Source organism: Ictalurus furcatus, chromosome 10 (assembly GCF_023375685.1).
Source record: "Ictalurus furcatus strain D&B chromosome 10, Billie_1.0, whole genome shotgun sequence".
Taxonomy (NCBI): Eukaryota; Metazoa; Chordata; class Actinopteri; order Siluriformes; family Ictaluridae; genus Ictalurus; species Ictalurus furcatus.
The window spans coordinates 26,550,063-26,568,508 of NC_071264.1; the positions used below are offsets into that span (position 1 = coordinate 26,550,063).

An 18,446-nucleotide genomic window follows, 5' to 3' on the forward strand; every position below is an offset into this window, starting at 1 on the left:
AACAGAAGAGACGGAAAAAGAAAGAGCAAGAATGACCAAGAAAGAAAGAAAAAGAACATTCGATGCTTCAGCTGTGAGAGGACGTCTTAAAGAAATCATTTTGAAGGGCATTACGCGTAAAAAAAAAGACCTTTTTTCTGCAGAAATGTGAAGCACAAGAGCTGTCCTACACTAAGGCATGGTCTGAAACTCGAGGTACAAGGAGTTCTGAAACTGAAGACGAGAGAATGTCTATAGCTGTTATAATGTAAGCGATAACAGGATATTTAACTGGAAGTGTAATTATAAATGGAGAGAAAGTATGACACATTGTTCTTTAAAGAATTTAAAAAGCTCTAGCTCTGGCAAATTGCTGTAGTTTAAGAGGAATAAAACACTTCAGAGCATGCTGTAATAAAACAATCAACAGCAACAATAACTCCACTTTACGTAGGACACATAACACCACCGAGCCGTTGCTTATTTTTCATAACAATACACACCCTTTCTGGCACAATTTCAGGTTATTCCATACAATATAACTCCTGAAAGGAATCTTTTCACATAAAATCCTACACATTTTTATCATCATAGCACCAGTTTGAACTGATTTCAGTAGGTGGAATGTGTTGGAGGTGAATCTCCACGTTCTACCTGCATGCAGGATGATGTAGTATCTGTATTAGAATCTAAATGATCAGAAAGGAAAAAACCTCAGAGACAGCAGAGAGCGGGGATTGCAACACTTTCTTCTGAAACGCATGACAATTCTGGGTAAGGTTTGCAAACTGATGTATTACGCAGACTGAAACAGTCTAGAAGTTTGCTGGACCCTCAGCAGTGACCTCGCTACACAAAGAGGGCCAAACTCCAGCTGCAAGACCTGAAGTGAACTGCATTCCACCTCAGCTCACTACACTGGCGGTTTCTGGCAAAGCGCTCGGAAGAAAAAAAGAAGGTTGTGTTTGTTTAATCTGTACATTTAGCACTACATCCAGAGGTCTTTTGTGGAAGAGACCTGGCCTGACATATTCCTGTAAAGCATAAATACTAAGAATACAAGCACATTCAAGTGCAACTTAAAAAGTTTGAGAGAAATAGTAACCTGTCTTCAGTAAAAAAAATAAAATAAAAAAAAAAGAAAGAAAAATGAAAAAAGTTCTGATAGTCATGGAGCATCATCGCAAGTTCAGGCTTCATGATAGTGACCCTATAACTAGCCGAGATGGAAAGCAGTGATAATGCAAGATTAGACTGGTAATTGCTCTGTAGATGAAAGTATGCCAATATTTTAATGAGGGGGATTTACTGATAATGACAAGCAAGCAATTTGCTACCAGCGATAAAGCTGAGATGTAAAGAGGAATTAGTAAAGATAAAATCTACAAAAATGTACACGAGGAAGGAAATTCGGAACAAAACGCATCAGCTTTGCATGTATGGAAGTTAAGTAAGAAATAAAACACAGTAACAGTAATTACGCTTTGCATCAGGCTGCATCGCAGCACCGTGTCGGCGATTATTTTCCTAGAACCGCACATTCAGACGTGTTTTATTCCTCTTATACCGGTCTCTTTCTTTTGAAGTTATTAAGACACTGGCACTGGAGTCTTCTTCCAAACATGCTAAATAAACATCATCTCCTCACCAAAAACTTCACCGTATCAACAAATACACAAAAGTTCCTGTTTATGTTCATGTCATTGTTGATAAGGTGAATTTTTCTCTGAGCAGGGATTTATTTTTCAATCAAGTGTCTCAAAATCCCTGCAAAGCTCAGGATATTCCACTTATTACAGCGCTGTTGTATTTCCCTATAACACCACACCCCATCATTCCTTTTTATTTCTGACACAGAGATGGCCAGCAGTTCGGGTTACAATATTATTCATTGTTAACCGCTGCCTGATCTTGTTTTTGAAAAATAATCGTCCACTCAGGGTATAGACAGTAACACTGCTCTGTGATGTGCTGCGTAACTCCACCCTGCTGTTGACTATTGTTCTATAACAGTATGCTTTAAAGTGTTGTGTAAGGAAAGGAAAAAAAAAAAAGAGAAGAAAAACAGAAAGTAAAAAGAAAATAAATAGAAAGGAAGAAAGAGAGAGAGAAAAAAAGAAAGAAAAAGAAAAAAAAACAGGAAGAGAGAAAAATAAAGAACAAGAATGAACAAGAACGAATGAAAGAAAGGAAAAGCACAGTAAAAAGAAAAATAATGAGAGAAAGAAAGAAAAGGGAAGAAAAGGAAAACAGGAAGAGAAAGAAAAATAAAGAACAAGAAAGAAAAGGGAAAACAAAAAGTAAAGAAAAATAATGAGAGAGAGAAAGAAAAGGAAAAACAGGAAGAGAAATAAAAATAAAGAACAAGAATGAACAAGAAAGAAAAACAAAGTAAAAAGAAAATAAATAGAAACGAAGAAAGAGAGAGAAAAAAGAAAGAAAAGGAAAAAAACATGAGAAAACTAAAGAACAAGAATGAACAAGAAAGAAAGAAAGAAAGAAAAACAAAGTAAAAAGAAAATAAATAGAAACGAAGAAAGAGAGAGAAAAAAGAAAGAAAAGGAAAAAAACATGAGAAAACTAAAGAACAAGAATGAACAAGAAAGAAAGAAAGAAAGAAAAACAAAGTAAAAAGAAAATAAATAGAAACGAAGAAAGAGAGAAAAAAGAAAGAAAAGGAAAAAAACATGAGAAAAATAAAGAACAAGAATGAACAAGAAAGAAAGAAAGAAAAAAGAAAAAAACAAAGTAAAAAGAAAAAGAGAAAGGAAGAAAGAAAGAAAGAAAGAAAAGGTAAAAACAGGAAGAGAGAAAAATAAAGAACAAGAATGAACAGGAAAGAAAGAAAGTAAAAGGAAAGAAGGAATAAAAAAGAAATAAAATGAAAAAAAAAACAGAAAGAGAAAGAAAAAGAAAGAGCGAGAATGAGCAGGAAAGAAAGAAAGAAGGAATATAAATGGTAGTTCTGAAAGAGTTGTGGAACTGACGGCCGGAGTTAAAAACGCAGTAATACGTCAGGAACAGAAGCAGGAACAGAAGCAGGAGCAGAGCGGGCTGCATGTCTGGAGGTTTGTAGAAATCACAGAGGTCATGGTTTGTGCTGCATTTGAATAACTGATGTAGGAGACAGTAGAGTAGGAATGCTGATGAAATGTAGAACGCTGAGAAAAGACAAGTTCAGAAATGTTCATCTACGCACTCTAAAGGGGGTATAGATAAATACAAATGGAAGAATGTATTAATATGTATGTAATATGTATTTCTCTTTTCAATCAAAAATAGACAGCTGTTTTCCAGAGGTGTTATATTTCCAGAGGAAAAAAAAACATCTTTAGAAAGTCATTAAGGCTTATTTATAGTTAAAGAGTTCCTCCATGTGTAACTTCTAACGCCGCCGACAGAAGGATTCATTCATGTCAAGACTTGAAACTCGGTGTAATTTTCCCATGTTGCCAGGTCATGCACTACACACACGCTGACAGAGAGGAGGGGTCGGGGTCGGGGTCAGGGTCGGGGTCACAGCTATATCGAGCTCCCACGATTCACCCCTTCCTGCCCAGTGACACACACTCTGGGACGTGGCCTCCTGCGGCTGGGACCGATCTATTGTGAGCTGTCAGATCTATTTCAGTACAGGATGCTGATGAAAGTCCGCAGATGTGGAGATATGAAAGAAGTGGATTAATCGTAAAGTCTCAACAAGAGCCGCATACACACCGACGGATGGAAATGTGTGTTTTTTTAGCAGGAGGACATTAAAAACTGAAACAAATCTGTAGCTGCTTGAAAATGCCATTCTTTTATGAAAGTGAGATATGCCTCAATATCCCTATTCCCATACCACATTCTTTCATCTTTATTCCTGTGATACCATGCATTTATAAAATTCTAATAGTTATTAAACATAACACACTGAAGCGCCGACTATAAAGTGATCATTATCATCTGTTAAGAACCAAAACTCGATATTGAGTTAGTCCTTTCAGTCTAGAGTAACTTCTTTTCTTGAACTATCTTCCTTTAAAAAAAAAAAAGTATTTATTATTTTTTTTAACTAATACATAAAAACCTTCATTGCTTGCTGAGTGTTTTGAAGCCTTCGATATTAAACAACAAAACCAAACTGAACTTTTTGAAAGGAATAGACATTGTGAAAGAAAGAAAGAAAGAAAGAAGGAAAGAAAGAAAGAAAGAAAGAAGGAAAGAAAGAAAGACATGAAAAATAAGAAATGAAACTTAGAAAGGGAAAGAAAGAAAAAAGCAGGCATGGCAGAGAGAAAAAGAAGAGACATAAAACAAAAGGAAAGAAAAAGATAAAAAGGAAGGGAAATAAAAAAAAAATTAGCAAGACTGCAAAAAGAAAGGAAAGCGAGGAAATAAACCGAGAACGAACGAACGAAAGAAAGAAATACATGAAAGATACTAAATAAAAGGAAGAAAAGGAAAAAAGTAATGTGCAGGCTTGACAGAGAGAAAGAAGAAGACAGGAATAAAACAAAGAAAGGAAAGGGAAAACAGGATGAAAAGAAAGAAAGAAATAGCAAAAATGAACAAGAAAGAAAGAAAGGAAGAAAAATAGACAACATGAGAGAATGGCCAAGAAAGAAAGAAAGAAAGAAAGAAAGAAAGAAAGAAAGAAAAATAGAGAACAGGAGAGAATGACCAAGAAAGAAAGAAAGAAAGATTGAAAGAAAAATAGAGAACAGGCATGAATGACCAAGAAAGAAAGAAAGAAAGAAAGAAAGAAAAAAGGAAAGAAAGAAAGTCAGTAAAAAGAAAAAGAGCAGGCACAGAAAGAAAGAAAAAACAATACAGGAATAAAGCATAAGGAAAGAAAAGGAAAAACAAAGATTTCCATCATCTGACCTCCTCATCTGTCCCTCATTAGCCTCATTTACTTTAGTGTATACGTACTTGTACTGTTAGTTAATCTCCTCTAGCTGAATCTCGTCTGTGCCTCTGTGCGTGCATTTCGAGCCTGTCCTGCTTACTCATCAGTCTGTTTTCCCGCGTATTTATATAAAAGTAACAGTACATTTTCCCCATGACAGAGGTCTTTGTGCTTTGAGGTTTCTCTGGAATATGGCAAGCTGTGTTTATTTTTCTCGTTTAATTTATTTATTCATTTTCATAAGATTCATTTACTTTTTCTCTTCTCTCCTCCCTTCCCTTTCCCAAATATTTCATTGAGAAGAAGAAAAAAACAAACAAACAAACAAACAAACAAAAAAAAACCACCCACCCCCGCCCCCTCATGGCTACTCAATAACTGTCGCTGGTTATATAAATATTATAAAACCCAAGAACAGGCACAAAAATTTAAGTGGGAAGTGTCTGTAACTCCATAAAGTATACAATAAAGGGATGCCATTTATATATATATAAAAATAATAATAAAATAAAATAAAATAAAATAAAAAAATTTAAAAAATTCATCTAAGTTGGGAGCGTATACAATACCTGTCTTTGCATTAGAGTACCAGCAACTATAATATATCTACCGTTTGCATCAGCGATAACGTTAGTGGACGAAAACTGTAACCTAAGCTGTGTTTGTTTTGTCTTAAATTCAAGAAAGAGAGAGAGAGAGAGAATAAAGAGAGGATGATGAGGCAATGACTCTTTATAGATGTAACAACATACACCGATCAGCCATAACATTAAATCCACCTGCTGAATCTTGTGTAGCTCGGTGTATATGCATGTTCCACTCACACTGACTGACTGAGCTAGCGTTTGGCAGACTTGAGACCTGTCAGCCAATAAGACACGAGTATTTCCTGTAAACCCTGTCTGATTAGTCTTGCCTCAGCTCACTGAAGATAAAATACAACACTCCGTGCACTGAAGATTATAACACTGCCGTCTTCGTTTCCCAGTACAGAATTAGTTAGGGCTAAAGAAAAAATCTTCAGGGCTACAGCCCATAATGCCCAGGCTGGGTTATACCCCTGATGATGCACATGCACCCGGCCGTCCACATGATGTAACAGAGAACGTGATTCATCAGACCAGGCCACCTTCTTCCATTGCTCCATGGTCCAGTTCTGATGCTCACGTGCCCATTGGAGGTGGACAGGATGGGCACACTGACCGGTCTGTGGCTACACTGCCCGGTACACAATAAGCCATGTTGCACTGTGTGATCTGACACCTTACTATCATAGCCAGTATTAAATTTTTCAGCAATTTGCCCTCTAGTAGCTCTCCTTTGGGATCGGACCAGACGGGCTAGTGCGAGCTCTCGACAAGCATCAATGAGTCTTGGGCGTCCATGACCCTGTCACAGGTTCTCCAGTTGTCCTTCCTTGGACCACTTTTGGTAGGTATTAACCACTGCATACTGGGAACACCCCACAAGACCTCCCGTTTTGGAGATGCTCAGACCCAGTCGTCTAGACATCACAATTTGGTCCTTGTCAGATATTGTCAAGTCTTTCAGATCCTTACACTTGCCCATTTTTCCTGCTTCCAACACATCAACTTCAAGAACTGACTGTTCACTTGCTGCCTAATGTATCCCACGCCTTTTAACGAGATAATCAACTTCACCTGTCAGTGGTTTTAATGTTATGGCTGGTCAGTGTAAAAGACAACAGAAACGAACTTGTTTTCATTCAAATATAAATGGATAAAAAGGAAGATACTGCATAATGTCCATTAATCAATAAAAATGTGCAGCTTTGGTGAACTCTGCAGTATAAGAGTAATACAACTCAGGAAGTGGTGTAATAGGAAAACCATCAACTTTGGGGTAACAGTAACTTGTTGATGATTTTTCTAGAACAAGTGTTTTATTCCTTGCTTTGCGACAATTACAAACTTTTCACACGTTTCGGTGTTTTTCTTTTTAAGAATGTCCAGAGTACTTGTGTAGTGTTGTAAATGTTGAAACTATGACACTGTACCATTAAACACTCTCTGATGTGAAGTATTACCAAAGAAGGAAAGAAAGAAAGAAAGAAAGAAAGAAGGGTCCATATTAGATGCACAAGGGCTTTATGCTAATGCTTCATTCAAATGTGATGAGGGAAAAAAACAAAGATAATTGTACAAGGTAGATGATATTTGTCTTTTGACAGAATAGTATACCTTTGAATCCTCCTGTCCTTGCAGGAAGGAGAATGATAGCTGTGGATGTAGGAAAGTACTGGAGTGTGTGAACGAGATTTTCACTTAAAATGCACATAAACACACAACACACTTCCTGCATTTGCATCATTTATTCCACAACAAAGTCCTTTGACCCTCAGCCATCCACACAGGTCATTTATCTGCAGCTCTTGTGCACCCCATCCACCCATCCCCCTCCCCCCCAAACATACACCCTCTCACACACATCCTGTAGGAAAGGCCGAACCAGCAGGATATATGAAGTTCCCCTTGTGTTTATTCTTGGCCTTGTATTACGTTTCCCATCAGAACTGGACATTAAAATTGAAATAGGCTGGAAAGGGCAGATTGGTGCCTTATGAGATTGATAAGGTAAGAAAATAAATTTTAAAATAATAAAAAAAATCTACATCAACATCAGAATGTAATCTGGATCCTCTAAGGAGGCTATTACTCAAATAGCACTGACAAAAACATTGTTAGGAAGTGAACAGTGACTATTTGTCATTCCAGAGATAGCCCTTCACTGTAGGGTCGGTTTCCGTGAAGTGTGTGACAAGTACAGGCCGGCATCTCTCAAAGGAATCGTTATTGCATCACTCTACTCCGTTTGAAACACAAAATAAGCTCCAAAATTGCAGATGCCAAACACATTAATATTGATATAACAACTCCTAAATAAAAGCCCAAGGTTATACAGTATATGAACTGTTATGAGTTCTACTTCATGTCGGTTTGCATCACACCACATTGTTGTACATAGTATTTCCTATAATCTATAATGTTGTACATTATTTTCCTATAACAGCATGACCACAAGTCTTTTATTCCTGATTTAAAATAAATAAATAAATAAAAAATGAACAGAGCTGGTGGGTAATATATTTCTGTAAAACCTTAGATAGAAATTGTGTGCTGAATATAAGATGTAAATTAGAAAGATCACAGCGTCAAGATGTGGCTTCTTAAGTATACGTCCAGCTTGACGACTGTTATCGAATAAGAGAAAAACAGTGCTTTTAATAGCCATAGGGGAAAAACACCGTCTTTATCAGAAAAAAGTGTAAAAGAAAAAAAAAAAAAAAAAAAAAAAAAGTGTATACACTCATCGAGTATTAACAAAAGGAAAGGAAACAGGCTTCCGGGCAGATGCATGAAACAATGGGTATGCATCACTTCAGGAAATTAGACAATACTACAAAGCTCCTGTGAATATATTTTATGGAAGTGTTTCCTTCACTATCTATAAAGGATGTGAGGCTGTACAGCTTGCACGTAATGATGATACTTCATTCAAAATGGCCTAAACGCAAGGTGTGAGTAAATGTTCGAAATAGTGATTCCTCAGCAAGTGTGACATATGATAACGAGTCCTTATTAATCACATTACAGCACTGTGAAACTCTTTTCTTCACATACTCCAGCATGTGAGGAAGCTGGGGTCATCACACAGGGTCAGCCATGATTCAGCACTGCTGGAGCAGAGAGGGTTAAGGGCCTTGCTTAAGGACCCAACAGTGGCAGCTTGGCAGTGCTAGGGCTTGAACCCACGACCTTCTGATCAGTAATCCAGAGCCTTAACCACCAAGCCACCACTGCCTTGGTTTTTGCAGCCTTTTTGGGGTGAAGGTTTTGGACACTTCAAAAATATTCGCTTAAAATGTCTGCTGTGCTATTTAATTTGCAGTATTTAGATTTTTTTTTCACTGTTCCTAACATTTTGACCATTAAAAATACTCTTAAAAACATAATCATGATGATTTTTTTTTTGTTTATTTGTCAATAGGAGATATCCAATTCTCCTACTGCAGTGATGAAGAGCATTCCTTTAAAAATATTCCTTCAGTTGGTGTTTTGATGATGGTGGTGGTGGACAGCACTGTCTAACACGTCGCTCCAAAATCCCTCATAAGTGTTCATTTGAACTGAGATCTGCTAAGTGTGAATGCCATAAAATACTGTATGAGTTGCATCATTTTCATCCTCATCAAAAACATACAGTAAACCATCGTGCCATATGGATGGGGGGGTATTCCGGAAGAGGCCACACCCATCAGGACTGTTTCTGCATATGATAAATGCAATCAGTCAGAAAAAAAAACATTGTATTGATTGTGAAGTTTGTATTCCAAATCATGGCCAGCAATATAAATAAATGTCAATCACAGCATGACATGAGCCGCCATTTTCTTTTCATCTGTCAACCGTTTGTATATTTAAAAGAAAAATCAACCGGACGTTGAGCTGTTATAGGATGTTACAAGTCACTTCTTGAATACTGGGTTTAACTGTCTGTTTAAATGCACGTTTGTGCTGCAAAAATTAGGCCGCTTAAATGGTTGCCTAATTACAGGTTTCAGTAAGTGCAACTCTGGAGCCAGAACGAGTCATTCTTTATGTTTACTATGAAATAATCAGATGTCAGGAGATATAACGTTTCTGAGCAAGTCTAAACACAGCCAGAAAAATAACTGAAATGGCAGTGGTGTGCAAAAAATCTGTCAGCGTCGAACTCCATCACGTGGCCTAAAAATATGTCTGCCACGTACTACAAACACCCAAACATCTCGTTTAATGTCACATCCACAGCCACCAGATTACTGATCTGGTACACACGCCTGGACTCAATTACCATATGCTCAGTTTTTTTTTTGAGAAGTATCTACTCAGCCCTGGGTTTTTACATCTGATGTACCAAACCTTTGTCTCAGCGTTCTCGTTCATGGTTTTTGATCTGGGCTGATTTGGGATTTTTGCCTGACCACCTGTCTGTCTTTGCCACCTGAAGTAATCATCTCTGTGGCAATGAGGAAAGATAATGGAGACTGATTTCTTAGGTGGTTCTAATTAATCATTCAGCATTCCTATGGAAAATATAAACAATGCTGCCAAGTTAAAACTGAAATCTGTGGCCCAGCTGTACAAGTGTGATCAAAACTGTTTAAGACATTACACTCTACACAGGACCTCCGCTGTATGTTAAAGAATAGCAAAATGATTCGTTTATTGATTCAAACGAAGCGACGGAGACAAAGAAGGCGCAACAGCAACGGTATTAAAAAACAGAACTTTAAATTCGAGCTCTATAATATTCATTTAATCATTTATTTGATCATCTCTCATTTAGTTTATCAGTTGGATTTCTTTTTATACAGATATCATCTCAGCCAATGATTTGTTCAAGTCTGGTGGGAGAAACAGTTATGAATGGACAAACATGGGGAAGTAGTGGCTTAGCGGTTATGGTTCTGGGTCACTGATTGGAAGGTTGGGGGTTCAAGCCCCAGAACTACCAAGCTGCTACTGTTGGGCCCTTGAACAAGGCCCTTAACCCTCTCTGTATGCTGTATCATGGCTGACCCCATGCTGGGGTAGGTGAAGAGAAGAATTTCACTGTGCTCTAATGTGTATATATAACCAATAAAGACTCATTACCATGGCAACCAATGAAAAATAATGCTACTTACTACCATCACTTTACTAGAAAGATCTGCACAGTAAATATCAAAATTAATTTTAGAAAGTAAACATTTTGGGGGGGATAGAAAAAATGATAATAATCAGTTTAAAATGAACCCTGGAGAATTATCACATGAATAGGCACTGATTACTGATCTTACGCAAAGCTTGTGTGGAACGTAAAGTATATATACACACACAGCATCACAGCTCTATCACACAGAGACAAACCAATTTTTCTCAGGGCTTGCAGGAATAACAGCCATGTCGAGACATCTGCATGTTGTGAGGCACACTTGCTGATGGTGTCTGGTAGAGGAATGCAGCAGGGATTTGTATTATTTACAAAAGTGCCAACTTTGTTAACAAGAAACTCCTAGCAGGAATGAAAAAAACAACAACTGAATTTTACCACAAAAACCCCTAGAGCATTTCAGTGGATGGGATGCCAACAGCATAACTGATCAGATATGTGGTGTTGAACTGAAATATTTGGGTCTATAAGCAACGAGCAGAGGAGTGTATAAGCTTATTTTAAACAGTAGTTACAAAATGAACATACTGTAAGTGCTTGAAAAGTCCAAGTGCTCTCCATGCCCAATGTCGCACATAATAATTAAGTATGAATGAGAAGTATATGCTCATGGACCCTTTATTAAGAACACTGGTCAGCTCATTCATGTGATTATCCAATCAGCCAATCATGAGGCAGGAGCTCAATACATATACAAGTGCAAAGCATGCAGATATAGACTAAGAGCATCAGTTCATATTCACAACAAACATAAACGGGGAGGGGGTGAGTATTTCTGAAACTGCTGGGTTTTTCCACACACAACCTTTACATAGAAAGGTGTCAAAAAACAACATACATACAGTGAGCGGTGGTTTTGCTTGTGGAAACACCTTGTTGATGAGAAAGGTCAGGGGAGAATGGGCAAACTGGTTTGAGCTGACAGGAAGTCTACAGTACTCAAATAACCGCTCTTTACAACTGTGACGAGTAGAAAAGCATGCAAAACACATTCAACCTTGAGGTTCAGCTCCTCTCAGCCAAGAACAGGAATCCACTTTTATTACTTGAATGAAAAGAAAACAAACAAATCAAATAACATAGGAACACAATATAGATCAATATCCATCCATTTTCCATACCGCTTATCCTACACAAGGTTGAGGGAGAGACTGGAGGGTATCCCAGGGAACTCTGCGCACAAGGCAGTGGACACCCTGGATTAGGTTCCAGCCCATTGCACGGCACAATCACACACACACACACACACACACTACAGACAATTTAGAAATGCCAATCAGACTACAACGCATATCTTTGGACTGGTGGAGGAAACTGGAGTGCACAGATGAAACCCCCGAAACACAGGGAGAACACGGGCACACAGGGCAGATGCGGGATTCGAACCCCCAACCCTGGAAGTGCAAGTCAAACGTGCTAACCGTGCCCCCATAGGTCGATAAATGAAAAAGAAAATGATAAAGTACGCCTATGTGATATGAAGTTTTAAATGCTGACGTACAGCAGATGTAAGCTACATTTTTATGATTGAGCCACCTGTCTGTCGACACAGAAATGAAAAATAGTCACCCTGTTGTTTTCTATAGACAGTTTTTTGAACTCACAGGTCAAAGTTCACGTAAAGTTGCCAAAAAGTAAAAGTAAAAAAACAGCATCTTTCATCTCCAGTGCACTTTCCTGTTCAGTGAATTGCCCTTTCCACTGGGTGAATTTTGTTCATGTTTGGTTTTGGCTTTAGATAAAAAAAAAAAGCCAAAAGCATAGTTTTCTCCTGTATAGCTGTAGCAAGGAGTCCCAAATCATAAACTGGCCGCTTGGACTTGCTTCTATTCTGTGAACCTGTGAAAGGGTTGCAGATTCTTTTCAGATTTCTGAATGACTTTTTTCCCCATGACCGTCTCGGAGTATATGACGAGCAGTGTTTTGGGCTCACACAGCAGTGTCCATTATAGCTATTGACTCACCGAAGAGTGAAAACACCACATGAATCAGCGACAGCTGAGACAGATTATTTAATTAAACCAAAGGCAAAATGGAACGCATCGGTTCTGTATAAATTGTTACTATAAATGGCTACAATGTCTGTGTGTGTGTGTGGCAGCCTGGGAAAACCTATACAGTCTGGCCCATAAATATTTACACATTGACCAAGTTAGTTATTTTAGCTGTCTACCACAGTATAGTGAAGCGGAACTTAAGACTTTCAGCTTTAATTTAAGGGTATTTACATCCAAATTGATTAAGTGGTGCACTTTTCATATGTGGTCCCCTTCGTTTTTTAAGGGACCAAAAGTAATTGGACAACTCTGGGAACTACTCGGCTGTGCCATGGCCAGGTCTGTGTTATTCTCTCATTATTTCACTTACAAGTAAGCAGATAAAAGATCTAGAGTTGATTTCAAGTGTGGCATTTGCATTTCAAAGGCCAAAACTGTCGCTACCAGTGAAGCAAGCCATCATTAGGCTGAAACATCTAAACAAACCCATCTGAGAGATAACAAAAACATTAGGTATGGTATTTTTTTTAAAAAGAAAGAAACGTACTAGTGAGCTCAGGAACACCAGGGTCACACAAATTGGCCAGATCAAGAACACCCTTCAGGAGGTAAGCATATGCGGTACAAGTACAAGATGTAAATTGGGCTAAATTAGTGGTTAGCACGTTCGCCTCATACCTCCAGGGTCGGGGGTTCGAGTCCCACCGTAGCCCTGTGTGTGTGGAGTTTGCATGTTCTCCTGCGGGGGTTTACTCCGGCTTCCTCCCCCAGTCCAAAGACATGCACGGTAGGCTGATTGGCATGTCTAAAGTGTCCGTAGTGTATGAATGGATGCGTGAGTGTATATGTGATTGTGCCCTGCGATGGACTGGCACCCTGTCCAGAGTGTGGACAGCCTTGATGCTCCCTGGGATAGGCTCCAGGTTCCCCGTGACCCTGAAAAGGATAAGTGGTATAGAAGATGGATGGAAGATGTAAATCTTGTATAAGTTCAAGATGTGCAAGCTGTACCTATGTACAGATGTGCATAAGTACAAGATGTAAATCATTGGTAAGCCTCAGAAACAAGACCAGATGTAGTCAAACACATCTTATATCTGAGATGATATAAGGAAGAACCAAACTCAAAAGGGAACCCATCTTTATCTAGATGATGAATGAACGGCTCATGATCAAAAGCATACCGCCTTATCTCATAGCATGGGAATGTATGGCTACCAGTGGAACTAGTTCCCTTGTATTTATAGCTGATGTGACTGCTGACATAAGCACCCAGACGTATTCGGAAATGTATAGGGCTATATTATCTGCTTAAGCCAAAATGCATCAGAACTCATTAAGCGGTGCTTCACAGTGCAGATGAACGATGACCCGACATATACGTCGATAAACGTTTTTAAGTCAAAGTAGTGGAACGTTCTGTAATGGCCAAGTCAATCACCTGACCCGACTCCAAATAAGCACTTGCTGTAGACAAAACTGCACGTAAAACACCCCAAGAACAAGCAGGAAATGATGACAGCTGCAGTCAAGAGGAAATACAAGGAAGGATCCCAGCGTCTGGTGATGTCACAGGTATTTGTCAAAGTAGCTTCAGATGGCATTTACAGATAACAGGAGGAAAAAAGCTAGAAGCAGTTTGTGTGTCCGTATAACGTTAAAAGCCTTCCAGAGTACGCAAAACAAAATACAGTACGACTTTTCAAAGCACTCCAAGGTTTGCCCACTGCCTGTGATGACAGCCTGAGATGACTGTGGGCCAAGTGCAGCACCAGACATTTATCCTAACGGCCCAACGGCCTTTCATTTACCTTAAAAGCTTTCTGTAGACTCAGAAACTTTGTTGATTGTAATCATTGTAACGTTCAACTTTCTAATAAAAATTCCATCAGCGTAATGAGTGCTGTATTGAAACAGTGTAAATGAACTGAATTATATTAGAAACAGTTCAGCTATTTCCTGATTTGCTAAATTGGTTTTTGCTCCGCTGTCTGATGATTTGCATTCCATTAAAATGCAATCATTTCACACAGAGCGGTTAGGTAAAAGTAGACCACGGTATGTCACTGTATTATTACCGCCTGCTTTAAATGTAAATGAAAGCTGCATGGAGGTATTTTGCTTCAACGGAAATATGGATCAGTGATAACTTCTGGAAACTGTAACCTCCGTAGGTATTAAAAAACATAGAAGGGAAATGAGGTATGCAAAAAATAAATATATGCGTGCTACTTCATTAAAGTACCCGTGAACACAATAACATTTCTAACTGTTATTAATATAAAAAGACCCATAATAGCATTGACTGAATGTACTGAGTTGGGTGTAATGATTTTATAGCTAGCTGATAATACAGTGCATCGCTCACCAGACGAGGCGCTATCGCAGTCCTGAAGGTTACACTGGCGGGTGTTCTCTGGCCAGGGCTCGTGATCACACTGGGCTTCCTTGTCCTTCTCCTCTTCCTCCTCTGCCTGTGTGTTCACACACTTGACCAGACGGTGCTGTACGCCTCCACCGCAGGACACTGAGCACTGCCAAAACACAGCACACACTTTATTGTTAACCAATTTGCATGGATCTATTAATAATATTTTTAAGCATCGAAAATGATTGTTACATAAAATATATCCACATGACAAGTTTCCCTGAGGGAGGATTTTGCACTGATCAAAGAGCAGGTCTAATTAAAAGCTGAAGTTCCCACACACACACACAGCGTATCTATGCAACTATGCAACCTGGTTCGTGCTGAATGGTGTGTGTACTCACCGCATGATAGAAGCCGGAGCACGGAAATCTCCAGAGGGACGATGACATGGAGAGGGATTAAACGCAGCTCTCTGAATTAAAGCCTGGTTTTGTTACAGAGTGTAATCAACACCCACCATGACTCACCAAACTTGATTGCTCAGATTTGACTTCAGAGCATCTCTCTGCCTCAGTATTTTTTGCAAAGCTTGAAATACAGCTCTTATGCCACACTGTGTATTTGTGCCAGATGTTTGTACTGAACAAACTGAACTTGGTACAAAATGGTCATATAAGTAAATATACACTGATCAGCCATAACATTAGATCCACCTGCTTAATATTGTGTAGGTCCTCCTTGTGCCATCAAAACAGCTCGGACTCATCGACTCCACAAGACCACTGAAGGTGTGCTGTGGTATCTGGCACCAAAACGTGAGCAGTAGATCCTTTACGTCCTCTAAGTTGTGAGGTGGGGCCTCCATGGATCGGACTTTTGTTTGTCCAGCACGTCCCACAGATGCATGATCCGATTGTGATCTGGGGAATTTGGAGGTCGAGTCAACACCTTGAACTTTTTGTCATGTTCCTCAAACCGTTCCTGAACAATTTGTGCAGTGTGGCAGGATGCATTATGCTGTTAAAAGAGTCCACTGCCATTAGGGTGTACTGTTGTGAAAGGGTGTACTTGGTCTGCAAAAACGTTTAGGTAGGTGGTACGTGTCAAAATAACATCCACGTGAATGCCAGGACCCAAGGTTTCCCAGCAGAACATTGCCCAGAGCATCACACTGCCTGCGCTGGCTTGCCTTCTTCGCTTACTGCATCCTGGTGCCATCTGTTCCCCAGGTAAGCGACGCACATGCACCCGGCCGTCCACATGATGGGACACTTGCTCATTTTTCCTGCTTTCTGCTTTCCTGAGATCTTCTTTGCCACTGTCACCCATGGCCATCTAAAACATTCGTCAGTGACTTGCTGACTGTTTATCAAGGGGACAAACACAATGTGCTACATCACCACTATGCTACAAGATCTTGTACTCATTTGTATCTAGCTAACTAGCTCATTATACGTAATTACTACCACTACCACCTGGTCATTAAGGACTGGGCAGCACACTGGAAGCTTATGCAGCTAATTCATTTATAAACAAGTCCACGTGCATCTATATCTATTGTCCTGTGTATTTACTATCCTGTGTATTTATTGTTTTGCTCTGTGCATTTATTGTTTTGCACTCGTCTCACACTGTTGTGTATTTGCACTTTATGTAGTCTTGCGTACTGTTCTGTGTTGCACCATGGTCCTGAAGAAACGCCATTTCGTTCCAATGTATACAAGATATAGAGGCATGACAATAAAAACCCACTTGACTTGACTTGACTTGCATAAACACGAAGCAGATAAAATGTATGCAGAAAGGAGGACATGGCCAAAGGCAGTGCTATTAGAGTTAGAAAGTCCACATAGATGAGGAAAATCTATTGAGAAGGCACCATGAATCAGAAAGTCATTAAGCCACTAATGGCATCTTCAAACTGCTAAACTACAAAGACATTAAGCCAGACTGCACACACTCATAAAGACGAGTTCTCTACTGATCCATGGCACAGAAATGCTCCGCTTCTTTCATAACCTCTCCAGGGAAATGGGGTAAAAGTTATGTAAGCTATCTGTCAAGGACTGGAACGACTCTATAACTCTAACTCTATCAGTGAACTCTCTGAATATGCCTACAGTGTAGATTTAAAGTCTAGACGCCTGCCACATAACACTAATTGTTCATTCAGCACTGAGGGTTTTACAAGTCTGTTTACATAACAGAAGGCTGAAGTACGTCATGGAATTATGGTGGGATGGTGGGTAAGTCTCTGAGATTTAGCAGCAATTTACACATCATGTTGCATTATCATTCAAGTCCAGTGTTTATTTATGGGAATTTACCAACTAACAGATTTTCTATCTACAGTACGCCCTTTTTTTTTTTTTGGAATTCAGACAGTGTTTCAACAACTTCCTTAAAAGAAGGTCAACAGTCTTGGGAATAACTGTCCAGTCCAATAAACAATTACTAAAAGACACTACAGCATTTAATTCCAGATGGAACAATCCGCCAGACTCAGAGCGCCAGACTCTCATCTCCCACACTATTTACTACTTTAGTAAGGAGCAATGTTTTCCATGCCTCTGACTCAGTCAACATGCCGAGTTGTATTGTTGAAGGGTGTGCAAGCAGAAAAACAAGTTTGAATTTAGGGATTTAAAAAAAACAAAAAAAAACAAACAAAAAAACATACACATTCTTAAATGCATCTTGATTCTCCCTTTAAATGATTGTACATTAATCCACAGATCTCTATCCTCTGATTTTAAAAGAAGTAAAACAGTGAAACAAGTCGTGATTTTAAAATAATAAAAATACATGAATCTTTTGGCCACACGTCTACACTAAAATAAATGTAAAGGTAAAGGTTATGCTATGTGTAGAATAGCAACTAGCTAAAGTAGCTAGCAGAGTTGACGATGGACAAACTCCTCCACCTTGATAGCATCTTTGGGGAAAACATTGCCAATCTGAAGAATCAGAAGAACAGTCATACCCAGGTAAAAGTATTTGGGGAATGCAAATGAACATGCAAAAACAGTGTTGCCCAGAGCAAATGGAAAAGCTTCCATACATTCAGAAAGGGCAAATCGGAAGGTCTACGGGTTTCACTGCAAAACATTTCATCCTCATGCCTTGGTTGAAATCCTGGGCTTTAGCTCAGTGTTGTACGTGCTAGAATTACTAGAGCTCAGAATCAAAAACCATAATTTCCACAAACACACAATTAAGAAACATTTAAATGTGTTTCAAATATTTCAAGCGTAAAATTTTGCAAGTGTTTAAGATGTTTGGACAGAATCCAGACTGAAACTCAAACAAGAACACCTCGAAATTGAACACCTCGTAAACCTGATCCGAGTTTGGTATCAGTTGAGTCAGTAGAAACTGGACCTGGTTTCCAGATACTAAATACAGGATTTGTTCAGATATTCTGAAGTGAAACTGACATATTTTTCCAGCACGTTCCAGGTATTCACAAAAACCGATTGTTAAAAGCAGTACA

General features: G+C 38.9%; 1 protein-coding gene across 1 annotated transcript in view; it reads right to left on the reverse strand.

Moving 5' to 3' along the window:
* LOC128613446 (A disintegrin and metalloproteinase with thrombospondin motifs 7) overlaps positions 1-18,446 on the reverse strand; it is an 81,537-nt gene that overhangs the window by 9,144 nt on the left and 53,947 nt on the right. Inside the window, exon 23 of the mRNA XM_053634197.1 lies at positions 14,951-15,116. Coding sequence (XP_053490172.1) covers positions 14,951-15,116 — 166 coding nt within the window. The remainder of the gene's footprint in view (positions 1-14,950; positions 15,117-18,446) is intronic.